Source organism: Periophthalmus magnuspinnatus, chromosome 4 (genome assembly GCF_009829125.3).
Source record: "Periophthalmus magnuspinnatus isolate fPerMag1 chromosome 4, fPerMag1.2.pri, whole genome shotgun sequence".
Classification (NCBI taxonomy): Eukaryota; Metazoa; Chordata; class Actinopteri; order Gobiiformes; family Gobiidae; genus Periophthalmus; species Periophthalmus magnuspinnatus.
The window spans coordinates 12,597,683-12,621,612 of record NC_047129.1 but is presented as its reverse complement, the minus strand read 5'-3'; the positions used below and the strand labels follow the sequence as shown (position 1 = coordinate 12,621,612).

General features: G+C 40.3%; 6 protein-coding genes across 8 annotated transcripts in view; 3 read left to right on the top strand and 3 right to left on the bottom strand.

Moving 5' to 3' along the window:
- Positions 1–880, top strand: part of p3h2 (prolyl 3-hydroxylase 2) — a 42,201-nt gene extending 41,321 nt beyond the window's left edge. Inside the window, exon 15 of the mRNA XM_033965823.2 lies at positions 19–880. Within this exon, the coding sequence (XP_033821714.1) occupies positions 19–111 (93 nt within the window). The 3' untranslated portion in view covers positions 112–880. The remainder of the gene's footprint in view (positions 1–18) is intronic.
- A 203-nt stretch (positions 881–1,083) lies between these two features.
- Positions 1,084–4,064, bottom strand: ccdc181 (coiled-coil domain containing 181). 2 transcript variants are annotated; one of them, XM_055221135.1, is made up of 6 exons: positions 3,913–4,064; positions 3,429–3,568; positions 2,111–3,076; positions 1,873–2,019; positions 1,523–1,680; positions 1,084–1,449 (listed from the first exon to the last, which is right to left on the bottom strand). In XM_055221135.1, the coding sequence occupies exons 2-6, from the start codon at positions 3,528–3,530 to the stop codon at positions 1,278–1,280; spliced, it is 1,545 nt and encodes a 514-aa protein (XP_055077110.1). In that variant the 5' UTR covers positions 3,531–3,568; positions 3,913–4,064; the 3' UTR covers positions 1,084–1,277. The 2 variants fall into 2 exon arrangements, with proteins under 2 accessions (XP_055077110.1, XP_033821723.1); XM_033965832.2 differs by lacking the exon at positions 3,913–4,064 and having other exon boundaries at positions 3,429–3,574.
- Positions 4,065–4,533: 469 nt separating this feature from the next.
- On the top strand, positions 4,534–7,760 carry cpox (coproporphyrinogen oxidase). Its single transcript, XM_033965840.2, has 7 exons — positions 4,534–5,228; positions 5,304–5,447; positions 5,516–5,626; positions 5,737–5,878; positions 6,185–6,403; positions 7,173–7,277; positions 7,363–7,760. Exons 1-7 carry the CDS (start codon positions 4,685–4,687, stop codon positions 7,445–7,447), a joined length of 1,350 nt encoding a protein of 449 aa, XP_033821731.1. The 5' UTR covers positions 4,534–4,684; the 3' UTR covers positions 7,448–7,760.
- Positions 7,761–7,854: 94 nt separating this feature from the next.
- prrg1 (proline rich Gla (G-carboxyglutamic acid) 1) lies at positions 7,855–11,504 on the bottom strand. The gene is made up of 4 exons (XM_033965870.2): positions 11,435–11,504; positions 10,723–10,759; positions 10,035–10,195; positions 7,855–9,650 (listed from the first exon to the last, which is right to left on the bottom strand). The coding sequence occupies exons 2-4, from the start codon at positions 10,730–10,732 to the stop codon at positions 9,189–9,191; spliced, it is 633 nt and encodes a 210-aa protein (XP_033821761.1). The 5' UTR covers positions 10,733–10,759; positions 11,435–11,504; the 3' UTR covers positions 7,855–9,188.
- A 3,115-nt stretch (positions 11,505–14,619) lies between these two features.
- Positions 14,620–19,459, top strand: tmem47 (transmembrane protein 47). Its single transcript, XM_033965863.2, has 3 exons — positions 14,620–15,017; positions 18,107–18,247; positions 18,465–19,459. Exons 1-3 carry the CDS (start codon positions 14,792–14,794, stop codon positions 18,641–18,643), a joined length of 546 nt encoding a protein of 181 aa, XP_033821754.1. The 5' UTR covers positions 14,620–14,791; the 3' UTR covers positions 18,644–19,459.
- Positions 19,460–19,734: 275 nt separating this feature from the next.
- tab3 (TGF-beta activated kinase 1 (MAP3K7) binding protein 3) lies at positions 19,735–23,710 on the bottom strand. Of its 2 annotated transcripts, none has more exons than XM_033965827.2 (7): positions 23,478–23,710; positions 22,749–22,912; positions 21,336–22,560; positions 21,078–21,238; positions 20,848–20,941; positions 20,438–20,521; positions 19,735–20,274 (listed from the first exon to the last, which is right to left on the bottom strand). In XM_033965827.2, exons 2-7 carry the CDS (start codon positions 22,848–22,850, stop codon positions 20,129–20,131), a joined length of 1,812 nt encoding a protein of 603 aa, XP_033821718.1. In that variant the 5' UTR covers positions 22,851–22,912; positions 23,478–23,710; the 3' UTR covers positions 19,735–20,128. The 2 variants fall into 2 exon arrangements, with proteins under 2 accessions (XP_033821718.1, XP_055077107.1); XM_055221132.1 differs by having other exon boundaries at positions 23,374–23,483.
- Positions 23,711–23,930: the final 220 nt, after the last annotated feature.

The window sequence follows — 23,930 nt, the reverse complement described above, 5'->3', positions numbered from 1 at the left end:
TTAATGCCTTTCCCACAGGAGAGACTGCAGGCTGATGAGGTGATCCAAGCATTGGACACACAGTCAGTGTGGACACAAAGTCTCAACATCAACCCTAAAGATGAACTCTAGACAAACAAATGCAATCCTTGCTTCTCCTCACTAAAATAACTTTATCTATTTTAATATTTATTTAAAGTCCTCGGGATAAGAACATGTCTATTTTTGTAATAAGTGTAATTATGTATTATATTATTAATGACTTTATGTGTGATGCCACACACCAGTACTTGACTTTTTTGTCTGCATACATACACATAGTCATTGTTTAATGGTTGTGTATACTGTGAAGATAAACATGATTCCAATTACAATGTCTGGTCAGTACAGCGTCAGTTAACGATTTTGCTTCACAACTTACATTCACATGTTAATGTTTTTCAGTCATTCTTATTTAGCTAGTGCACTGTTTGAACAAGCTCTCTGTTGCTGAACATTGAATGCACTCTGAAATGCGTACTTAATTACTTTATTTGTTCTTCTTTGAGAAATGTCTCTGGGCACAGAGATACTGGTTTACCTGTACACTGAGAAGAGTTGGTGTTTATTTATAAGTTTTAGACAGCTACATATGTAACTGTTGAAGTAATATGATGAGCTTTTTCATAAAAGCAAATGCCAATCATTCCTGTTTCAAGGAATACGTATTTTATTTCTTAATAATTATGTCCTTCCAGAGTCATGCACTGTAAATCTTTATTTTATTATATTTGTGCTCATTGGGTTTCTGTTGATTTGTGTTGCAAGATGTTGGCCACTTTTACAGTTCTGATATTTAATAATAAAATGCTGTAGCACACACTTAATATGTGTATATGCAAATAAATATAATACATATTTATCTAGTAGTATTATGTTTTATTTTAACCAACAAATTTAAGATGTAAAAATACTATACTGTAATTACAATGACATTGCAGTACAGGATTAACTTTCAATCTAATATACATGTCAGCTTCTGTCTTTCTTGATTGTAAGGCTTACAGTATAAATGGTACAGCAGGTACAGTTCAAGTAGTTATGAAATACAGCATTTCTGATAAAGTGCATTAGCTTCAACTGAAATAAAATGTTACACTACATTTTATAAACATATGGAAGCATAACAAGTGCAAAAAACAAAACATTTTAAAACCAATAAAACAAAATCCTGTGATGATAGCTAATGTAGTATTTCAAGTCCCAATTCCCTGAGGTCCATATAAACCTGTTTTATTGAAATGACACAGTCCACTGGTTCAGAAGCGGTATGCCAACTGTTCATTGAATCTAAAAGGCTTGGCATCATTGACAGTACACATGAGGTCCTTCATGCGGCGAGCTTGTCTTTCCTCTAACACTAACCTCCGGGAGTGTTCCCGAGCAGCCTGCCGCTCTGCCTGCCTCTCTAAACGTTTCCTCCTCAGCCACCTGAGAACCATAGCAATAGAAATAGTTTAAGCCACAAACACTGTGTTCAATGGAAGAATTGTCTCAAACGTACCGCCTGAATGCATGCTCACAGTCTTCACGGCTGCGCAGGAGGTAACTAGTGTCCTCCTCCAACCTCTTCAGCTCTACCAGCTGCTTCTCTTTCTGCTGCTGCTCCTGCTTTCTCTGCAGCCAGTGTTGGAAGGCTTCCTCTGGGTCAACTGTGTCTTTCTGCACAGTTATAAACATATGTGAAATTTCAATCATTTTTATTTTTTTTTTCAAGTGAGATTTGTCAAGTCGTATCACGACACTAGATTGGATTAGTGCACAAAACGTTATATCTTTAGAAGGTTAAATATGCATAATAATTATTGTATTACATCAAACATAAATAATGTGATTACGAGTATACACATGTACCTTACAATTCATCCTCTCCATTTCCTGTGCTCGTTGCACCCGTTTTTCTTCCAGTATCTGCTCTCTCTTCCTCATGAGCCAGGCTTTGAATGCCAGTTCATTTTCTTGTCTTTTCTGCTCTTCTTCCTTGTGTTTTTTCTCCTCTGCCTGAGCCGTAACAAGAAAAACAGAAAGTCAGCATCACTCGCATTAATGAGTGATTGTTAAGGTGTTCTTTAATTATCTCTGACTCTCTCACCTCTCTGGCGAGTCTCTCCTTTTTCTCCTGGATTCTGAGCAGCATCTCTTTTTGCTGAGGCGATAACATGAATGTGGTCTGGCTGGACATCCCTGTTGCAGACTGGACTCGTCGCTTGGTTCCTCGGGCTTGGCTTGTTCTTAGACCATAACTGGCTGAACTGGGCCTAATCCGGGGCTGAGACGGAGGCTTGGGAGTGCACCTTTTATCTTCTTTTTTGGATGAGGAGTGATTGGCAAATGATCGCGGGGAGAAGGAAGCAGACTGTCTCTTACTAGAGATGCTTAACAGAGAATGTGTACTGTCATTGCTTAAAATGGGAGGAAGGAGTCCTTGACTTTCTACATCTTTTATACTAACCAGATCAAATTTTCCATCTTTTTCAATAAGCACTCTCCCCTCATTCGCCTCCTCCTTACTCTCTTCAGTCATTCTCAGACCTGCATTTGACAGTCTGTCCTCTCGTGGTGACAGTTTTAGCTCAGATAACTTTCCAGACACTTCACTCTCTGCTTGTATGTCTTTGGTATTACTGATATTGTTCCCTTCCAACTCTTCATTTTTCCCAGTGTCTTTCTCAAAATGCATGGGGGGTACAACCAAATCAACCAGTGTCTCTTTAAAATGCAGCCGTCGACGTCGTGTCATATCAGGGGCTTCTTGGTCCTGAAGTTCACGGTTTGCTTGTTGTATTTTATCTAATATATACTTCTTCTCCTCCTCTGTCTGTTCATCAAACTCTGGAGGAGGGAGAGCCAAATCTGAGGACTTACTGGGGCTGTCTCTATCTGAGTCATATTCTAGAGGGTCCATAGGTGAAGGCCATCGGTCCTCATCATCTAACTCTAGTATTTTGCTATCTGTCCTTTCCTCCCTCCGTTTCACGTCTTTATGTTTCACTGTGTGGGTATGTTCATCTTCTAGTTCTTTGTCTATTTCCGCCTCGATGTCATCATAATTTGGCCCCTGTGAGTGGAGAGAAAGGGCGTTCAGGTTTCATAGTTGAATGAGTAGTTAGCAGATCATACGCTAGTGTGAGGACAGGCATGTGTAAGCCCCTTCATTAATATTGTATCCAGCCATAGCACAGTGAAAGTATGTCACTTCGTGTCAACAGAGTAGGTTTCACATAGTCGTAAGATGCAGCAGATGAAGTAACTCAACACTACTCACTGTCACGCTTTCCCAGACAAGGGTCAGAGGCTGCAGAAACACTACCACCATGCAGGTTTTAGTAGATAGAGTAGTCAATTGAACACAACAAAGTAGGCCAATGAGAAACCCCAAAAACAGGATGTACAGTCCAATGGAGGCCTACCTGATCCTCACTTCGGCCCTCTTCACTGATAAGCCAGTCCAGGTCCTTCTCAAAGTCATCCTCGTACTCCTCTTGTGACTTGGAGCAAACCACTTCATTCATCCTCCACCACTGAACAAGTAGAGATGTGGTTTTTCAAGCTGTAAAGCAAAAAAGTGACTGAAAAATAAAACATAACCAATATCCTAGTTCATAATATCCCAGTTCATATTAGGTCTACTAGTCTACTACTGTGAAAAGAACATATTAAACTACAATTACCCCACTGATAATCTCTCAATTTAACAGAAAAATGTCTATGGCTCAAACTTTGTGTTACAATATTCTTAGACAGACAGACACTGAACATAGACACGACATAAATTACCAAATACGACCAATATTAAATTTGGTGCAAGAATAAGCTGCCACCAGTTTTATTATGCAGACTAAATGTAAGGCACAGTTTTGTTTCGTTGTCTAAGATAAAAGACCGCTTACTTACATGTCACTGTACGTCGTTGCAATCTCTGAATTAAATATGCTGAAAGAGTAGGTCCACAGTGCGTTCAGTCCTTGTTATTCTCACACCACTGTCCCACATTCACCCAGACACAGCTCCAGAGACTTTAATCTGCTCCAGCCCAGAGTGGGCTTTATGAGACTTGTCGTCATGGAGATCCACAACACGCTTTACTGTCTGCGCATGCGTGTTAATGCAAGTTTAGATCATGTTTAAGGCCCAGGGTTATTTTTTGTTTAAGCAGTTCAGAAAATATCAAATTGCCACAGCTATTCTCACTGCTGTAATGTTACCACTGACTAATGATCTATAGTATTACCAATATGTATTATTAAACGTATTAAAGTCTTTATAGATTTAGCAGTTATGAGTTTACCTGCTTTACACGGTGCAATAATAAATAAACATACGTCCATATTAATAAAATGTAACATTTTGCTCAAGTTGTTGTTTCACAGCAGGTTTAACAGTCCGTATTTGACAGGTCTACGGTGGGGCGTTTCATTGCATCTCTTTGCTTTGTGGGTAATGTGGTTTGGCTAGTTTAGCTTCGAAATGGAACAAAATGGAGGACCGTAGAAAGTGACTACATTTCCCAGAATGCAGCTATGACAGCCAAAAAGCAAAACGCCTCCTTGTAGACGCACGAGTGGTAATGCACGTAGGCAACTTCTGCTATGTTTCTGAGAAGTTGATAAAACTGATTTAGCCATTTCGTCGCTCTGCAGGGTAAGCGTGAGGTTACTGTTTACACATGGCCACCATTGTCCTCTGCAAAACAGCACAGATTGCGGTAGGGCGGTGTGCAGGCGCTCACTTCAAGAGCTTAGCTTGTTTAAGTGGACGGCTATCCTCCACTCACAGTGTCCCGTGCACTTTGCTTCCGGGAGCGAGATGGTTTTCCAGAGGCACTGGTGTTCGGCTAATGTCCTATGGGACCACGGGCAAATCAGCGGCCAGCCGACTCGGGAGGAGAGCTCTGGCATTCGGCGGAGCCGCTGTGGTCTCAGCTGCTGTAGCGGGTCTTGTAGCCAACGCAAGCCACTTCCAGCGGGCTGAAATGGCAACGAGTGTCGTTCCTGTGCCAGAGGTGCGGGAGCAGAAGGAAGACATCCAGGAGAGATGCAGGGGGTTCATGTCTCCACCAGTGACCGACGTGAATGTGCTGCAGAGAAGAAAGGAAGAGATGCGAACCAGGATGGAGATGCTGATTATGGAGACACAGGCCGAATTTTGTAGAGCTCTGGAGGAGGTGGACGGTGGCAAGTTTAAAGTGGACCGCTGGGAAAGGAGTGAAGGTGAAATGTGGCATTTTTGACAGTATCAGCTAAGATGCAGACTTAACCCCTTTTGGACCTTTTTGTGGTGTTCAGGTGGTGGAGGAATTAGTTGTGTGATGCAGGATGGGAAGGTGTTTGAGAAAGCTGGTGTCAATGTCTCAGTGGTGTCTGGAAACCTGACAGAAGAAGCAGCCCGTCAGATGAGGAGCAGGGGTAAAGTCCTCAAAGGCAAAGATGGTAAGTGTAGGATGTCAGAAATAAAGATATTTTATATGTAATAAAATGTTGTTTTATTAATTTTTCAGGTAAATTGCCATTTGTTGCCATGGGCGTGAGCTCTGTCATCCACCCCAAAAATCCCCATATACCCACAGTACACTTCAACTACAGATACTTTGAGGTTGAAGAAGAAGATGGTGAGTTGATGCGCTCTTTGCTGGAAATGTTGTAATGTGTTTCAGTTGCTCTATTGTGTGCTTTGAATGCCAACCTTTGTTTCCCACATCTCTGTCTGTGTTTCTGTAAGGTTCCAAGCAGTGGTGGTTCGGAGGAGGCACTGACCTAACTCCAGTTTATATAAACAAAGAAGATGCCCTTCATTTCCACAAAACCTTAAAGAACGCTTGTGATAAACATCATTCACAGCATTACACCAACTTCAAAAAATGGTAGTGTTGAATGAATAGAAAACGTAATATGAATAAGCACCATTTAAATTTAGCCTTAAGGGAGTTGAGTTCAAAGGGAGTATCCTTACTGGGAGCTGGTGATAAGAACAAAATCTTTACTGTTGCAGAAAAGCCGTTAAACTCTGAAGTTAATCAGTGACAAAGTAATTTTAAGGGAATGGGTGTGTTACTTTGGCCAGTCTGGGCTTTGCAGTTATTTTTCCAAATCAATTAAAATATTGTGTTTAAGGCTTTATTGTTTGTATCTGTACTAAATGTTTCTTCACTATTTTTTATTTTTTTAAGGTGTGACCGATACTTCTATATACGGCACAGAGGAGAGACTCGTGGTATTGGGGGGATCTTCTTCGATGACTTGGACTCCCCTAGTCAAGAGGAGGTGTTCAGCTTTGTAAAGAGCTGCGCCCGTACTGTGGTGCCATGTTATCTGCCCATTGTTTACAAACACCTGAATGACTCTTTTACACAAGCAGAGAAAGACTGGCAGCAAGTGCGTAGAGGAAGGTGAGCAAAGGATACCTTGGGGAGAATTCAAGTTCAATTCAAGTGTTCAAGTTAAGTTTGATGAAAATCTGAATAAAGTTAAATTCAAGGTACGGATCAAAGTAACAGCACAGTAATGATTAACATTGTTTAACTGTTTATATTCGAAACACTCACCATCTGTGCCTGCTATTGCACTTAATCGTTGGATTAACATTTTGAAATTAACATGTGCAATAACATGTCATCACGGCTGTAAACATGTGAAATGACACACAACAAAATATTATAGTTAGGCCTGTCACAATAATTACTACATCGACTTCAATCTATATATTTTTTTAGGTCAGTATTTATCATCTGTACTTGCACTACTGGGGAATTTTTGGTTCTTTTTTGGCTATATGGTAAGATTTGAACCATAGAAGGTTGAATTAATAACTTTTAATTATAGATGCAAACCAAGTACTAAAGAGTTTTATTCTTGTATTTATTTATTGCAACTAATGATTGTTTTTAGCCATATTATACATTTAGAATAGCTTTTGTGGTATAACTCCGCTCTTGGGTTATTGTTGTGTCAGTAGCATTAATTTTTTTTCAGTATTATCGTTTATTTTCTATAATTACTTCGCACTTCAAAATTTGTTATCGTGACAGGGCTAACTATAGTTACATTTCTTCCGTTGCTTACTTTTGTTCTTATCCAAAGCCATAAAATCACTATTGTGGGACAATAAGGGTCATGTAATCTTGTAAAGAACTGTCTAATGTTGTATCCCTCCCACAGATATGTTGAATTTAATCTGGTATATGACAGAGGTGTGAAGTTTGGATTGGCGACACCAGGCTCCAGAATAGAGAGCATCCTTATGTCCCTTCCTCTTACTGCCAGGTAAGCTAACCTCTGTGTAAAGCTCCCCTTTTGTATGTCTAAAATGTGGCTACTATGTTGCATGGTAACATCTCTTCATCCTCAGATGGGAGTACATGCACGAGCCTGCCAAAGGGACCCGTGAGGCTGAAATGCTGGAGGTTTTACGAAACCCAAAGGATTGGGTGTGATATGTTAATGTCTAGATAATATTTTTAACCACTGTTGACCTACTTGATTTGATATATGTGCAAAGCAGCTAATATTAAATTATTTCAATTCTTGTTTTGTATTTCTGATTTGTTATTTGATAAAAGTGTTTATATTGTTTGATTATGTGCCATTTTTGTTGCTGCTCTTGTTGTTTTATAAGGGCCTATAATTAAAATCATCTAGATCTGCAACTGTTTTAATTTGTAAAGATGATTTTACATGTACGCCTGTGGGCCAATGCACCCCTTTGACATCTATGCTGGAAAAAATAAAAGGGAAACAAAAATGTCTTATGTGAGTCTGGATGGTGTGTTGATAAAATGGTACTTTTGTTGTGGTCAAACAGTTTGAACTTGGGTAGCTAGTGAACTTTGAGTCAGAACATGAGTTTAGAAAAGTGAAATTTTTATTCTTTAGACAAATATTTCAAGCTTTAACACAATATTAAACAATATTCTTTGCATTAGTGTTAATATATCATATTCAATATAAGGCATTATAAAAATGTATGTAACAGTACTTTAGAGCCCTTTACCAGTAAGTATACAAGTCTGTCAGAATGTGTCAAGTGCTGAGGTTCAGAATCATCTCAAGGTACAGTAAAAACTAAAGCAGCGCTAATGTGGATTCCGCTTCAGTGTACGTTAGGTAAAGGTATCTGGTTGTAGGACTTTATGTAGCATTATTGCATAAAACATTTTTTTAAGAAATTTGCAAAGACATTAGCACGACCATCCTATATTTCATTACACAGCTCAAATGAGCATCAACAGAAAGTGCTTACATAATCAATTAATACATACAAGTATGTTCATTTACTGCATTCACATGCAGTAAATGTAGTTTCCATTCATACACAAGATCTTTTACATACAATTTGATTATACAATCTAAGCAGTCTTCATAAGGAATACATATTACAACTTCTTTCATTTTGCATCACCGCCCAATATTGCCTTTCTTTCTTTTTCCTTCTTCACATTTTCTTGTCTTGAAACTTTCCACTTTCAGTGCACAGTTAGTATGCACAGAATAGCTAGTTTTTGTAGTTCTGTAGCCAGTATTAGTTAGATTTTTCTATAAGAGGGAGACACAAGAGGGACTTTCACAGTTATGCTCCCTGGTCACCCTTACGAGCAATCAACATAGGGTATTAAATTATGAACTCCAAGCACCACTACTTGGCTGCATAGATTCATATAGCATATACAGTATTTACATTTTATATTACACCGCAACACCAAAGGTTTAGACGAATGGATGCATTTGTTTTTGCTGTTTTGACTTGATGACTTTGTATCAAATGCACCAACTAGACATAACTCATGATCTTTCTGAGTAAAAATAATTTGTTTTTACAAACCTTATGTAATTGTAATAACTCGTGTAACTTAAGTTAGTATAAAGCATTTGGCACTGCCCAACAATGCATCTTCTATTTGCATATTATTATTGCAGACTTATGGCAATCCGACCGATTCTGTCACATGCAACAATATTTATGCCCAGTTCAACCATTTGCTAGATTGTAAAATCCTAAATCCTAAATTAAATTAATTAATTCATCACATCTCTTTGTTCTTAGTATAAAATGACAAAAAAAGGTTAGTGCAAACTCATGGCTCCAACAAAGACAAAGCCATTTAGCAAGTTGGGTTGGCTGGTGATGCTACAGGAGTGCTAAAAGTCCACTGCCACTGTCTGCAGCTAATAAGACTTTTACTTTGCACGGCTGCTGATGACATATGTAGTGCTGGTGTTGACAATGTCATCGTACTGTGGGGGCGGCTCAGTCTCTATCTGAACATCTGTGTGACCCACAGCTTCCTCATATGATGGAGGGGGGTCTGCAGCGCTGCCTCTGTATGTGGTGGGCTCTGACCCGCCGTGAGCTGGACTACTGTGGATGCTCAGTTCTGATTGGTCACCATGAGGATAACTCCGCCCCCAAGCGTCCATAGAGACTACTGACAGGACGTGGTCATGGTGAGAATGTCCCAGACTCGGGCTGCGCTGCGGATGTTTGCGAAAGTGGCAGCACCAGACAGTGATGGCAATAATAGCAATAATCACAACTATCAGCAGCAATGGCACGATAAAGTACAGGGATTTGACAGCTCCAGCTGTGTCCAGCCCACCGGATGGGTTACTTTCCTGCACATACTCCTCCCAGAAACGCTTCTACAGACACACAAAATGTAAAATAAAATCAAACTTCAACTTCAACACAAAACAATGTAGCAATCTATGGACTGAACTCCGGATTTATGTGTCACTATAGTGGACAATGGTCAAACAAAAGTGGCTACATGTTTGTGTGCGTCCATGTGAGTCTCACAATAGTTTCAAACCCCTCCCTCCCATCCCGAACTCACTGGCTTGTTCTTCCTGCTGATAATCATCATTCTCTGAAAACTCCGCATTCCATGAAAATGAGCCCAAAACTTGGAACACTTTGAGGGATTTATGTGTTTTTCTTTCACAGACATACTGATACTAATTTAAAGATGATGTATTCAATTGGTAACTGTCTTAGACAAGCTTGAAAAATATACGTATCCTCACCGTCTTTTCATCGTTCTCAAAAGCCTCCCGCGCTTCTTCATAGGTGCAGGTCTCCTCACGGCACTCCCGCTGAATGTTCCCTTGCTTCATCTCCTCTAACATGGAGTTGGCCCTGCGCAGTCGGCGCAGCACCGAATGGGCTGCATCCGCTGGCAAGAACACTGAAGAAGGAAGAGTCCGACAAGGGATATGAGCAAAAAATACAAATTAACATTGTTTGATCACAGAAAAAGGACCAGAGGCGACAGGGGAGAGTTTAAACAGATATAATGAATAATTATCAATAGTGTTATAATAGGAGTGCAATTCAATGTCCATAGATTCTAAATAAAAAGAAAGCATTACAAACTGAGACAGAACAGCCTACAATACAATCTACAATATATTTTGATCACGAGTGCTTTTTGATGCTTAGTAAACTAGTAATCTGTGCCTATCACCAAAATATGACATGACAGCAAATGCAAGAGAAAACACAAAACTAGTGGGGAGTGTGATTAAAAAAAAACAAAAAACTGAAATGTTGCATTCCTTGGAGGGAAGAATATGAGAAACAACTGAAAAACGACACTGTGGTATACTAAAATACAAAAGACACTGAAGGGGATATTCTGCGACAACTAATGTGTCCTAATACTCTTCCTGGAATTTGTACAGTAATACAATGTAATACGAAAAAGTGACTCACCACTCCCCATAGTGCGGGCAGGACTGTATGGGGTGAACTGCAAAAGAAACACAATATAGTAGGTATATAATTATACATTCTGAACAATGATGAGTTGGGGATCCCACAAAAACACATAATAGACCAAAAACAATGAATAGAGGAGTTGGGGTCTTATAGAACAATGACTGCTCGAGCACCCATCTTAAATGAGTAATACAATTTAATAACACTTAAGTCTGTGTATGAGGAGTTCATATTTCCTTTTTCCCAACAGTGACAAAGGGTCGCAAGCATGACAGTCGTCCTTGACCAATGGCGGCTTTAGCTTTCACATGGCTGTTAAGGGAATTCTTCGAGTCTCCTGGAAATAGATCAGAGGGGATAGACGAGCACAAACAAGGCGCCGCCACCCGTACAGTGTCCCCGAACATATGTAACTACCGTTTTATTCACAAATGAGATTAATACTGAATTTAGGTTAACTGGTTTACTCGAGGTAACATCACCGCTGAGCGCGACGGGCAGCTTGACCAGCCCGCTGTGTATTGACAAGCGCTGATGATTTGTAGGAGTGTTCCTCTCCGGCTTCGTGTGGGACTTGTTAATGGAAATAAACGTTAACTAAGCACTACACGCAGTTCTCAATTATTTGCACTATAGGTTTATCCAATGTTGAAAACATATGTAGTATTGCACACATGCAATGAAATGAATTATCAGTTATATTTACCTGTGTATGTCCCCAAATGTGAACACAGTCCTCTCGTCCTGCGCTGCTGTCCCGAAGTGTTGCTATGCCAAGTGCGCATGCGCACTGATGTTTCTGCGGTGGGTCAAACGGGCCCCTCTGTGATATTAAAGACACACGACAGATACACAGATACATACATTATCTTACATTACTGAAACCAGAGAAGACGCGGAACATTTAGATGTTGCCTCATAAATCCATGGACAGCGTCAGAGTCTGTCAGAGTCTATGGTCAGAACTCTAGTTATTTTCTTCATCTATTCTATTGTTCCCATAGACTACAGTCCATCAAATTCACAGTGCATGGGGACCCCCTAGGGGACAGGCCTCAGATTGCAGGAAGTCGAGGTGGTTTGAGGTTATCAAAAATATATCTCTTTCTTAGCAAACTAAAAAGCCCCTCAAGTCTTTTGCTATTTTTGCTATTAATTATTCTGAAGGTCTTTTGCTCTTTGTTATATCGTAATGTGTGAGCTACTGTGTACAAGTAATCCCTTGTGAAAAAAAAAAAAGTTGTGTTTTTTTCCTTAGGCTAATGTAATTAAAGGGGGTTGGAGCTTAGGGCCTTTAGGTCAGAGTTAGGCCCTGCCAGGGCCAAAAGCAGGGCCCACTGCCTTGAGGTCACATTATTTTATAGCTTACAATAGACCTACAGTTGAAACCAGAAATTTGCATACACTGTATAAAAATTATATTTGCTAAATGCCAGAATACTCAGAGAAGGATTTTTTTAGACAGATTTTTATTGCTTTCTTTTAAGTCAGACATTTACATTCATTTCATTACTTTTTCCATTGCCATTGCCTTTAAACTGCATGACTTGGGTCAAACATTTAGGATATCCTTCCACAAGCTTCTCACCATAGTTGGTAGGAATTTTGGCCCATTCCTCCTGACCGAACTAGTGTAGCTAGGCCAAGTTTGTAGGCCACCTTGCTCGCACATGCCAGGGCAGAACAGTAAAGGTATTCTATTTTCAACAGAACTGAGATCAGGGTTTTGTGATGGCCACTCAAAAAATTTGACTTTGTTATCCTTAAGCCACTTTGTAACCAGTTTGGCAGAATGCTTTGGGTCATTGTCCATTTGGAAGACCCATTTGTGCCCAAGCTTTAACTCCCTGGCTGATGTCTTGACATGTTGCTTCAATATTTCCACATAATGTTCTTTCCTCATGATGCCATCTATTTTGTGAAGTGCACCAGTCCCTCCTGCAGCAAAACAACCCCACAACATGATGCTGCCACCCCAGTATTTCTCAGTTGGGATGTTGTTCTCAGACTTGCAAGCTTCCTCCTTTTTCCTCCAAATGTTCTGATGCTCATTAAGGCCAAACAGTTCAATTTTAGTTTTGCCAGACCACAAGACATGTCTCTAAAAATTAAGTTTTAGAGACATGTGCAAGTTTGCATTTGCAAACTGTAATCTGTTTTTTATGTTTCTTTTGGAGTAATGGCTTCTTCCTGCAGAGTGTCCTTTCAGCACATGTCAGTACAGTACTTGCTTCACTGTGGATAATGACACACTCTCACCAGCTTCAGCATCATCTTCACAAGGTCTTTTGCTTTTGTTCTTGGGTTGATATGCACATTTCAGACCAAAGTGAGTTCATCTCTCTGATGCCTTCTGTCTCCTTCCTGAGCGGTGTGATGGCTGGACATTCCCATGGTGTTATACCTGTGTATAATTGTTTGAACAGATTAATGTGACACCTTCAGGCAGCTAGAAATTGCACCCAAGGTTGAACCACAATTCTCTTCCTGATATCTTGGCTGATTTCTTTTGAGCTCCCCATGATGTTACATAAAGCAGCAGTGTGTTTTAGGTGTGCCTTCAAACACATCCACAGGTGTGACTCTAATCAACTAAAATTTTGTCAATAAACCAAATCAGAAGCTTCCAAAGATTTGACATCGTCCTCTGGATTTTCCCAAATTGTTTAAAAGAAGAGTAAACTTACTGTATTACTGTATTCTGACTTTGAAGAAAGTAATGAAAAATTGTCTTTAAAAAAATCCTCCCACTATTCTGGCATTAGCTAACAATTCTAATTTTGGTAATAGAAAAGTGTAATCTGATTTCTTGTCAGACAGAGTTAAAAAAAAAAAGTGTATCTGTCTTTTTATATAGTGTGTGTAAAACTTCTGGTTTCAACTGTGCATGAACAACATTGGTTTTAGCTGGGAAATTTCTTGATTCTTTAATGTGCCTCTTGGGTTTAAGATTAACAGTGGGCATACCCACACTGCAAGGCGCAGGCCTATTGCTATTGTTTTTAATTGTCTGGTAGTCCAAATTAAGAATGTTTAAAGCAGAACTAGGTAACTTTCAGCGATAGAGCTCCGCCTGCATCTCCCTTATAATACGCTGTCAGGGAACAGACTCAGTTGTGCTTTTTCTTTTGTTTACTATATACTGAAATACATTAATAATAATAATAATAATAATAATAATAATAATAATAATAATAATAATAATAATAATAATAATAATAATAAATTAAAAAAATAAAATAAAATGAGACAAAGTTTCCAGGAGAACTCTCTAGTCTTTGAGTTGGATCTGCCATATTGCAAGGCTGGTTTTCTGCACAGAGATAGCAGCCCCCCACGACAATTTAACCATCACAGGAACTTACAAAGGTGTTTAATTAGGTGAAAATGTTTCTTAGTTCTGCTTTTCTGCTTTAATATCCTTGACTCTGGAACAATTTATGGCATGTTGTAGTTCCATTAGGCCAGACATGGACAAACTACGGCCCGGGGGCCACACACGGCTCTTTGGGTTTATTAATCCGGCCTGCCGAACGTGAACAAATTCTATTAAAATAGGTAAGGGTAAACCTTGTTCAAAGTTTTTCTGCTGTGTTTATTTAACTGAAATTTAATCAATTAATAAAGAATTTAATTAATACATTTGAAAAACAATTTGTACAAAAAGAGCCTTGCATATTCATGCTTCGCTACATGTTACAGGCCAGAACTCTAATGTAAAATCCATATAGATATATATATCTTGGCCCGGCCCCTCTGTCAGATCTTAGAACCCATTGCACTCATTGCAGCCCCTTTTGTACAGTAGATTTAATTATGCTCTGATGAATGATTTTATTTCGGCGGCGCTAGGGCCCAGTAGACAGAGCTGTTGTTTGAGTGAGTTCAGAAGCAGACAGAGGTGGATGAACAGAGTGCCAGTGTCCGAAGAGAGTGGAGTGCGCGCGGATCTGCATCCTGCATCCCCGACCGGGTACTCGCAGGGCCATCCACCTGATCTTCTTATTATAAAACTCTGATGTTGTTTAAATAATCAAGTGGTTTTAATGACTTTGCACCCGTGATGTCTTCGTCTGTAAGTGGCACTGAGGAGGTGCGCGTGTCTTCGCTGACGCCCCTGAAGTTGGTAGGGCTGGTGTGCGTCTTCCTCGCGCTGTGCCTGGACGTTGGGGCTTTGCTAAGTCCCGCGTGGGTCACAGCAGATGACCAGTACTACCTGTCCATGTGGACATCCTGCTGGAAGCCCGTCAGCTATGTGGAGTGGTCCTGCAGCAGCACTCTGACTACGGGTGAGTCTTGTGCGTCTTTGTGTTAAGATGATAGTTGCGCTTTTCCTTGTAAAAAGAAAAAACAAAAGAAAAAGATTTAAAACTTTAAGGCAAAATTATGTTAAAACTGTGTTTTGTTCAGGAATCACGAGGAGAACTACATGGGCTTGTTCAGATAAAGCCCGAGCCACATTCATATTTAAATGAAAGTGAGACGCGCAGCGCAGGGATAACAAAAGCTCCCAGCAGACACTTCAGAGCAGACCCAGTTCTATTTGTTGGTGAAAATGATAAAACATAGCATAACCCTCTCGAGTGCAAAATATTAATTGCTTCATAATTGGCTACGGTCTGTTTCATTCCATTTAACTCTGCAAAGTAACACTACAGCAAAAATGTTAGTCCTAAAATGATCATAAAGTTTGTTCATAAAATGAAAAGAAAAGAAAAGACAAACACTGAACACAGTGAACCTGCTCCCAAAGTATCTGTATGGGCTTTTGGCATGTCCAAAATACTTTTCAGGGCAATGTGGGAATTTCTACTCACCAGGAGCGGTCCAGCTGGGGTTTCATTTGGCCTTTTGTTGCACACAAAATGAGCCTTTGTGTGGGTTACTTCACTGGCCAAGGAGTGAGGGCAACACAGAGCAGAGAGCTCCCCAGAGATCCAGATGCCTGAAGATTAGTAACCAGGGAAACAAGAGAAGCACTCCACAAATGCATCCTTTTGCTATTAAAGAAATCTCTAATAGAATATGCAAGATTCATATTATACCCAAATTATTGTCTATGTTTGAAAGTATTTTATTAGTGCAGTTCAACATATCATTCTCATATGTCTATTTTTATGCAGTTAGTGTAAGTTAACTTTAATGTTACAGCATGATATGGATTAGCTTTATGTCCAGACGAACCATTGACTCAAATACTATGACCTGGATCATTATGTCATGCTGCTACTTTGACCTCCTCCTATGCAGCAAACACAGAACTGTTTTGTTAGTCTGACAAAATATTTTCAGAGTGTCTGTGAGAGTATGAGACACAGTGGTCTTTCTCCGTCAGCAGAGACAAAGTGCACTTTGGTGCCATATAAAGACACTCAGCAGTAGCATACCACACTTAATGCACACAGCCAAATGCCCATTTCCGTAGGCTTGTGCTGGCTTAGGCTTATTGATTTGAATGGTGGTAATCAGTTTCTACCTCTCTACATTTTTGACCCCCACTCTCTACCCATCATGGTATTTTTTTCTGTGTCATGTTTGAGAATTAAACCATTTTAGTTAAGCCTGCCTGCAGTCTTCTACATCACTTAAATGTTGAGAGCTCTTGAAATTATTTATTTTAAAAACAACTTCATTTGGAGATTCCTAACAGCAAGGAGTCACAGGTCAGGAATAAAAGATACTGACTTGACACAAGGAATGTGGCGCACTTCTGTAAGGACAGTGAGTGTTCATATTGAGTCAGTGAGAGCGCTGTGACAAATGTGGAGACACTATGCTACCCTGTTCATGTTTGAGCTGTAAATATACAAATTTAAATTCATTTTATTTCATTATAATGTAATATTATTGGCAAAGGCTTTTTCAAAACACCCACACATTTTTGACTTCCAACTTAGCGTCACTCCAGAAGTAGACTGCAGGCGTTTCTCTGACACAGATCCTGCACTACTGTCTTCGTCAAAAACACCAAATTGGAGCCTGAAGGAGTTTTCGATTAGCAGTTTCAGCAGCAGCAGCCCGCACGGACACAGGGAGCCGTAATTAATGCTCTGATTGAATCTTGTGTACTGTATCTCCTTTTTCCATCTGTCATCCTGCAGGCTCCAGATTAATAGTTTGGCACTTCCGGCTCATCAGGCCTCTTAGCACTGAGAGTTTTGGCTGTGCTTCTTGTGCAACATCAAGAGCCCCTAACTGTGAGATAATATGACTGCATGCATCCCGCAGTATCATGAGAGCTGTGATAAGAGTACACTGACCCGGAGCAGGCATCTCACTGCACATGGGACGGGACATGCACAGGTCAAAGACTGAGGGGGGAACCAGTTAAGGGTCAGCTCTTGTGTTGCTTAAACTGAGGACTGAGTGCTCTGCTTTTCGTGGGCTCTCTCCAACTTCCTGTGGTGACAAGGCCCATTTTTAAACTCCAAACCCTGAACCATATTTGGTCAAAAGTAGTACATGTTTGTTTATATTTGAGCTGTCTGGCCCCTGGAATATAATGTCTCCAACAGCAATGGGAACAGTGCTTTAATGAGCAAATGTTCTACTATTGCGCAATTTCTTTGTGCCTCCAAGATAATATTCTTGGCAAAGGATATATCACGTCTATGCCATCTACTATACAACAATGTGGATTTTTATTTAAAAAAACACTGTCTTCAGATAGCTTTACTCTCCATTATATATGTTTACATAGCCTGTTTATGTAGACCCAAGCTGTGACCAAGGAACAGTAAGTTGTGGAAAACACTACACCCTGAGCGCAGTGTCTGTCTCAGACCAAACCTCTGCTGAATTTGACAAACTTAACTAAACATACCATTATCATATTTGTGCCTTCCTAGCCATTACTTGATTGGGACTTTTTAGTTGGGAATCTGGATGAAATGCTGAGAAAGCTGCTGAACTTGCAACAAACCAAGTGTGCAGGATACTCATTATCTGAGTCACTTCGCAGAATCACTTGGCCTTTTTCTGCTGCATTGGGATCCGTTACGCTGCGCTCCATGTGAACCCATGCACGTTTTTGTTGATTGTTCTTGCTCATCCAGAAACTATGCTCGCTTAATCTATTCAACTGTGTGAATCACTCCTCTGCCACTGGCCGTGCAGGTCTCCTGTGGCTGTAATAAATACATAACTGCAGTGATTCCTTCTGTGAACCAAAGACATTTTGACTTGTTACTATAATTAAAATGTTGAAAATTTTGTTTTACTAGTGCAATCTGAAAAGAAGAATCACCGTTCATTCCTGTCATCAGGAGACAATTCTCTTAAGTCTCATCTTTTTATAGGCACCTGTGTCATCTGCTGCCTCAGTGTGATTTCATGCCTCTTCCCCATCCCTCTGTCTGTCCTTGTGTGTTTGTGTTAGACTGGCACATTGCCACACTGGCCCTGCTGTTAGGAGGTGCAGCGCTCACCCTGTTCTCGCTCCTTGTCGCTCTGGTCTCTTTATGCATTGGGTCCCGGAGTCGCTGCTACAAACCCGTGGCCATCATGCTCTTCTCCGCAGGTATAGCTAAAATTGATATTCTGATTGAAAAATAACATTAATATTGCAGATATTCCCCTTTTCTAAACAAATGTATTTTGTTACATAACTCCCATCACGCGATGATACCAAGATGAAGAGATAATCTATATTTCACTTCACTTTTTAGAGATTTGTGTGTCTCATTTATGTAACGTGCATGTTATATACATTAATACATATCGTTTGTGTCTTTCAGTGGTGCTTCAGGTGTGCAGCTTGGTGCTCTTCCCAATCAAATTCATTGAGACTGTCAGCTTAAGAGTTTACCATGAGTTCAACTGGGGCTATGGCCTAGCTTGGGGATCCACCATCTTCTCATTTGGAGGTGCCATTCTCTACTGCCTCAATCCAAAGAATTATGAAGACTATTATTAAAGTCAACACATAAAGGGATGTTCCCAAAGCTTTCTGACGAATGGACTGCTCCGTCAGAAGCGTAGCTTTGGTGAAGACAACTAAAGGACTACTTATTACATTAGGAACCAAATTGTTACCTTTGAAATAGAATTTAAAACTGTTTTGGGTGTGTGAGCATAAGAACGGTTGATCCTTTGACACTGGTTAAATAAATGAATCAGAACACAACAGATAATGACTTAGCATTAAGTTAATTATTAAAACTTAGCTGCAAATCCTGAATTCTTCATGGGGTTGACTACATGTGAATTTAAGTTATACTTAATAGCTGTGCATAACCGCAAATATCAGATCCTCCAAGTTTGTGTAAAAAAGTAGCAAAATTTGGCATTTCAGTATTACTAAATTATTGATACTAGATTGTACTCTTGATAAAAAATGAATAAACATAGTAAAAACTGTATTACTCATTTCAATAGTCCAAAGAAAAAAAAAAAAAAAATCATGTGCACGTCTGCATGACAGCCCATGTGCTCACAACTCTTCCCATGTGATGTGTCAGTTAACACAGCAGGATTAAACAGTTGGGATAGACTGTGACCTTGTTAGATAAAGTTTATATTTACAGGCTTGTAGTTCTCATTCAAGTGAATGTAGTGTTCTCTGTTCTGTCAACCAGGTGTTGTAGTGAAAATCCATTTGACATAAGACCTCTGTATTTCATAGGAGGTGCACTTACCATGATTGTTCAGGTATTTTGTATGCCTCCAAATGTACGGTGGTTTGTAAACAAGCTACTGTTTGATTATTACAGGTTTATTACTAAAATAAATAAAAAAATATTCTAGCAAAAAACTGATATTTGTTAATACAGTTTCAAAATACCCCCATGTGTGGTCAAACCACCTAGAATCAGCTCCTTTATTAAGTACAGCAAGTTGAGGCATTTGCACAAGACACCATTGTCTTCCACGTAATACATGGTGATGTTATATGCACAAAAGTATAGACTATACTTAAATGCATGTCTCTTTAGTGTTCTTAAATCTCCTTTCAGTGAAACAAGCTCCAATAAAGAGCCAGATACAGTGTACAGTCTACATTTCGCATTATTTCAGAATATGATTTTATTGTCTCACGGTGAAAGATGATACAGTTCCCCTGTTAATGAGGAAGTGCCTCTGGTGTGAGTTCAGGAATGGGCACAGTTGTGTAAACAGGGCAGTCTCTCATTCTGCCTGGAATGTTCTGTAGGTACAGCGGAGCAGTTCTCCTGCCACTCAGTCTCTCACACATTTGTACATTTACAACGTACATCGCCATTGAAAACCAGGGAGAAAGTGCACAAGTCTCAGGGCAGCAGGACGTGTGTTTTTTCAGCAGGCCATCAGGGTTTATATTATGATTGCCGGGAAAAGATCTCCTTTAAGATGCAGATTCAGACAGAGCAAAAGCCGACAGTATCCAAGGCTTGCCAAGACTGGGGTAAAGCAGAGTTTAAGTTCAGGTGTAGCGGGGCATCTCACATTGTTCACAGCGATTAAGAGCAGGGTGGTTGAGAAAAGTGCAACTCTCACAATTCCACTGAGCTCCTTCAAAGTCCTCATCCCTTGGGGCCGGTGGTGTTGGCTTAGAGTGCAGCTCTTCTTCTAAAACAGATGTTTTAAAAACAAACTTACTGGTTGCTTATAATTTTACAAAGTTAGATACCACCATCTTGGATTAAACATAGTTGTTTTAGTTTCACATAAAATGTGGCATTTTTGGCTTAGTGGCTTTTTAAAATAGAAATACTTTCAAATGTCTGCTTACCTTTCTTGCAAAGGTTGGGCATCACAGCTGGGCCAGGCTGAATATGTTTGTAAAAGTCACTCATTGCATTTGGGTCAAATTTTCCTGTTGAAGCAAGAATAATACAATTAATAAAATGGCGATACAGCGGCAGCATACCTTTTGCTGCCGCTTTTCTTTGTTGCCGACTTGCAGTATAGTATAAAAGACATTATAAAAACATAATATCTATAGATCTTGGTAGTGAAATAATACTTGTCTTGTAATTACAAACTAAGCTTAACATTTTCCAACGCTTGATTCACAACATCACCGTCCAAACTTGTCAGCTTCTAGCCTTGGCTCAGGATCAATGTTTTCAGTTATACTTCAAAGGTTTATTTGTATATTCAAGTGTATTTGTGTTCACTGCTCACACATACTGTGTATACCTCTAGATTGCAGTAAATCCGTCTCTTTTAGGGTACAGTCAATATCAATCTGAAGCTTTCTGTTCAATGTCCTCAATCGGGTCATTTCTTCAGGCTGTGAGAGACCATGAATAAGCATCTCAGTTAGATTAAGAAAAATACTCATCTAAATTATATTATGTAACTACAATTTAATGACTACAATTGGTTACTCATTCATAGAAAATGTGTTCATAAACAGTTACCCTTACTTTTGGAATTAGACTAGTGGTGTTGACACGTCGAAAGCGTCTTTGAAGTGCGTCATATTCCATGTTGTTGACATCAGCCTTCAGTTGTTCAAGTTTCTGTCGTTCAGCTTTCAGCTCCTTCATTAGACGCTCCATTCTGGCTCGCTGATGGAGTAGCAGTGCTGTGAGGTTTAAGAGCAGTATTTTAAAACATTAAATTTCACACCTTTTTTGTGAACAACAATAACAAGAATTCTAATGCAAGCCAGTAAGTAGTACCTTGGGTGTAAGCATAATCGTCAGACCCTGAGCTTGAGCGCCGCGGCATGTGTTGAAACTGGCTGGTGGCAGTCCCAGGTAAAGCAGAGATTGGGAGGATAGGTGGTGGAGCTGCACTGTTCGCACCTTGATCTACTATGTTGAGAAGAGACTCTGCTTCAGCCACAGGAGGAGAGCTGGGTGGCCTCTGAGCCTGGCCACCAGGAGACACTTTAATTTTAAAGGTGTAGGCCGATTGGGCCGGCTGAGGTGAGGATGCAGGCCGTGGCCTTGCAGGCAAATACATCCCCGGGTGATACGGCGCAGGGGTAGCAGGTCCCGTCATTGAGACACCCCTTGAAGGAGAACTAGGTGAGGAGATGGGAGCCATATAATGTGCTCCCTGAGGGTGCTGTGTATGCACGGGAGAGTTGCTGCGTGGTCTTGGACCCTCAAATTTAATTTCAATCTGGTTTTTGACGGAGCTTGTTTTATGGTATGGCCTATAAACAGAAGGTTGTTGCGGGGGTTGTTGCTGGTGATGATAGGGCATGCTGGGAAGAGTTGGGGAGGTACTAGGAAGGAAAACATACTGCTGGTGTTGGGGCTGCAGCTGAGGCTGGACCTGATGCTGAGGAGAGCTGTAAGGAGAGCCGTATGTAGGGGTGCTGTATGGAGACTGCTGATGTTGATAGACTTGTGCTCCTGATGAGGACCAAGGAGCTGGCTGTGGGCTTTGTGAGGGAGAAGGTCTAATAGTAAAGTTGATGTTGTTACTACTGCCATAGTGGTTAGGGGGGATTTGCAAAGCCTGGGGAACAGTGGGTATACTCTGAGGCAGTGTAACTGTTATAGGGTTCATATAACGTTGAACAGGTGAATAAGCGGGGGATATGCCCTGCATCGGGGGTGGCGTCGGAGTGCTAGCTGGTCTACTTTGGTCATTTATAAAGAATGGATTGTAGCCAGGAGAGGGAGCCATTGTGGCAGGTGCAGACAGTGGTTCAGGGTAACTGGGCCGCTGTGGATCGATGTGACTGTCACTGGTGCTATGCACAAGAGAGCGCCCAACTCCCGCTGTTCCTCCATTTGGCTTTGCTGCGTCATTCCCAGGGTATAGGCTAATGTGAAGCATGTGGTTACGGCTCAATCGGCCCTCTTCTGGACTGTGATGAAACTCACCATATAGATATCTGTTACTTTCTTGAGCCAGAAGATGGCAGCATAGATCCAAGTTATTATTGTTCTAAAACGGCAAAAAAGACATCACATAACATCAGAGTTTAAGGCTTCTTATACCAATTGTATGCAAAACAGCACCAAGTCTTTATTAATATCGTGAATACACAATCATCATTCTGAATTTAGGGTCATATTATTAGTTAGTTATATTAATTAGCACATAACAGTAAGAACCTTGTGCTGTGCTGTTACCTGTAAAAGGCACTGGGAAACCACTCCTTCGGGAATCTCTGGAAACCGCTGCTTGAGATCCTGTAGGATGTGAAAGTCGAGCTGAGAGCCTGCCTGCGCCATCACGAGCCAACAGAGGATCAACGAGCCCGAAGCTGCAGATGCTGGTCTCGTCTCATCATCCCCTTGTTATGAAACGATAAAGAACACCATATTACACACAATTTTAAAAGTACATGTAAATCGCATTGATGATGAACAAAACAAGCCACTGAAACACGCCCTGCATGTCAGCACAACAGCACCAGTGAGGGGGAAAAAACAACTTCGGGTTTTTAGGTTGATTTACACCAAATGAACTTACTCAAATTCAAATGAATAAAGGCAGAATATGGACACACTCCTAAATCAAACCTACAGTATTTGTGACAGCAGGGAGTAGATGTTGTTTGTTTGACCGTACTGTTGCACTGAGCAACGACGACATACCTCCGCTCGACATTGCTGCACATGATTAACTAATTGTAAGTTAGTGTAAATAAATGTGTGCATGGTAATAACTACTACGACAAGTAGTGGCAGGTCTACAGCACTTGCAATTCACTGCTTAAAACAGAAGTGCCCTGACTGAGTAAGATTAACTCACTTCTTGTTAGCTTAGCAATTCCCGGTCAGCTGTCAGAAGCCCGAGTGTTGATAGATTAGCGAGCTAACCATGCTAAAGTTAGCAGCTTCTCTACTAAACCTTACCATGTGTTAGGAGTTTCTTTCCTGTCCCGATACATAGTTTAATCCAAATGGTGCCACTTGTAAATTCAGATCATAGACGCCAAATGCTTTTGTTTGCTCAATAATTTATACTTTCGCATTCCAGCAACTGGGCCTGTCGTTTAGTTGCAAGGAACCACGTTAGGTATCGCGAGAATTTCGATTCCCCTACACCAGGAAGTAGTTAAACGTGATTTACTGCAAACAAACAAATCATACATACATAATACCAAATCAATTTATTAATATAGAAGAAGCAGTGGCCTGATAATGTTGCAAAGTAAAAAACATTTTGGCCAAAATCTTTACAGGATAATAATATCATTAGATATTTGTAGGATGGACCTGTGTGCAGCTATACTAACTATAACTTTACATCCTGCAGTATTACAATTGGTATAGCCTTTATCATGCAGAATTATCTGTGAAAGTTCA

Coding starts and splice junctions, on each gene's coding strand:
- tmem47 (XM_033965863.2), top strand. CDS start 14,792: ATGTCTTCGTCTGTAAGTGGCACTGAGGAGGTGCGCGTGTCTTCGCTG. Junction 15,018..18,106: donor CAGCAGCACTCTGACTACGG/GTGAGTCTTGTG, acceptor TGTTTGTGTTAG/ACTGGCACATTGCCACACTG. Junction 18,248..18,464: donor CATCATGCTCTTCTCCGCAG/GTATAGCTAAAA, acceptor TGTGTCTTTCAG/TGGTGCTTCAGGTGTGCAGC.
- cpox (XM_033965840.2), top strand. CDS start 4,685: ATGGCCACCATTGTCCTCTGCAAAACAGCACAGATTGCGGTAGGGCGG. Junction 5,627..5,736: donor TGAGGTTGAAGAAGAAGATG/GTGAGTTGATGC, acceptor TGTTTCTGTAAG/GTTCCAAGCAGTGGTGGTTC. Junction 7,278..7,362: donor TCCCTTCCTCTTACTGCCAG/GTAAGCTAACCT, acceptor CTTCATCCTCAG/ATGGGAGTACATGCACGAGC.
- prrg1 (XM_033965870.2), bottom strand. Junction 9,651..10,034: donor TTGAGAACGATGAAAAGACG/GTGAGGATACGT, acceptor GTGTGTCTGTAG/AAGCGTTTCTGGGAGGAGTA.
- ccdc181 (XM_055221135.1), bottom strand. CDS start 3,530: ATGAATGAAGTGGTTTGCTCCAAGTCACAAGAGGAGTACGAGGATGAC. Junction 2,020..2,110: donor AGGAGAGACTCGCCAGAGAG/GTGAGAGAGTCA, acceptor GTTACGGCTCAG/GCAGAGGAGAAAAAACACAA. Junction 1,450..1,522: donor TGTGAGCATGCATTCAGGCG/GTACGTTTGAGA, acceptor TATGGTTCTCAG/GTGGCTGAGGAGGAAACGTT.
- tab3 (XM_033965827.2), bottom strand. CDS start 22,850: ATGGCGCAGGCAGGCTCTCAGCTCGACTTTCACATCCTACAGGATCTC. Junction 21,239..21,335: donor CGATTATGCTTACACCCAAG/GTACTACTTACT, acceptor TAAACCTCACAG/CACTGCTACTCCATCAGCGA. Junction 20,275..20,437: donor GCCCAACCTTTGCAAGAAAG/GTAAGCAGACAT, acceptor CATCTGTTTTAG/AAGAAGAGCTGCACTCTAAG.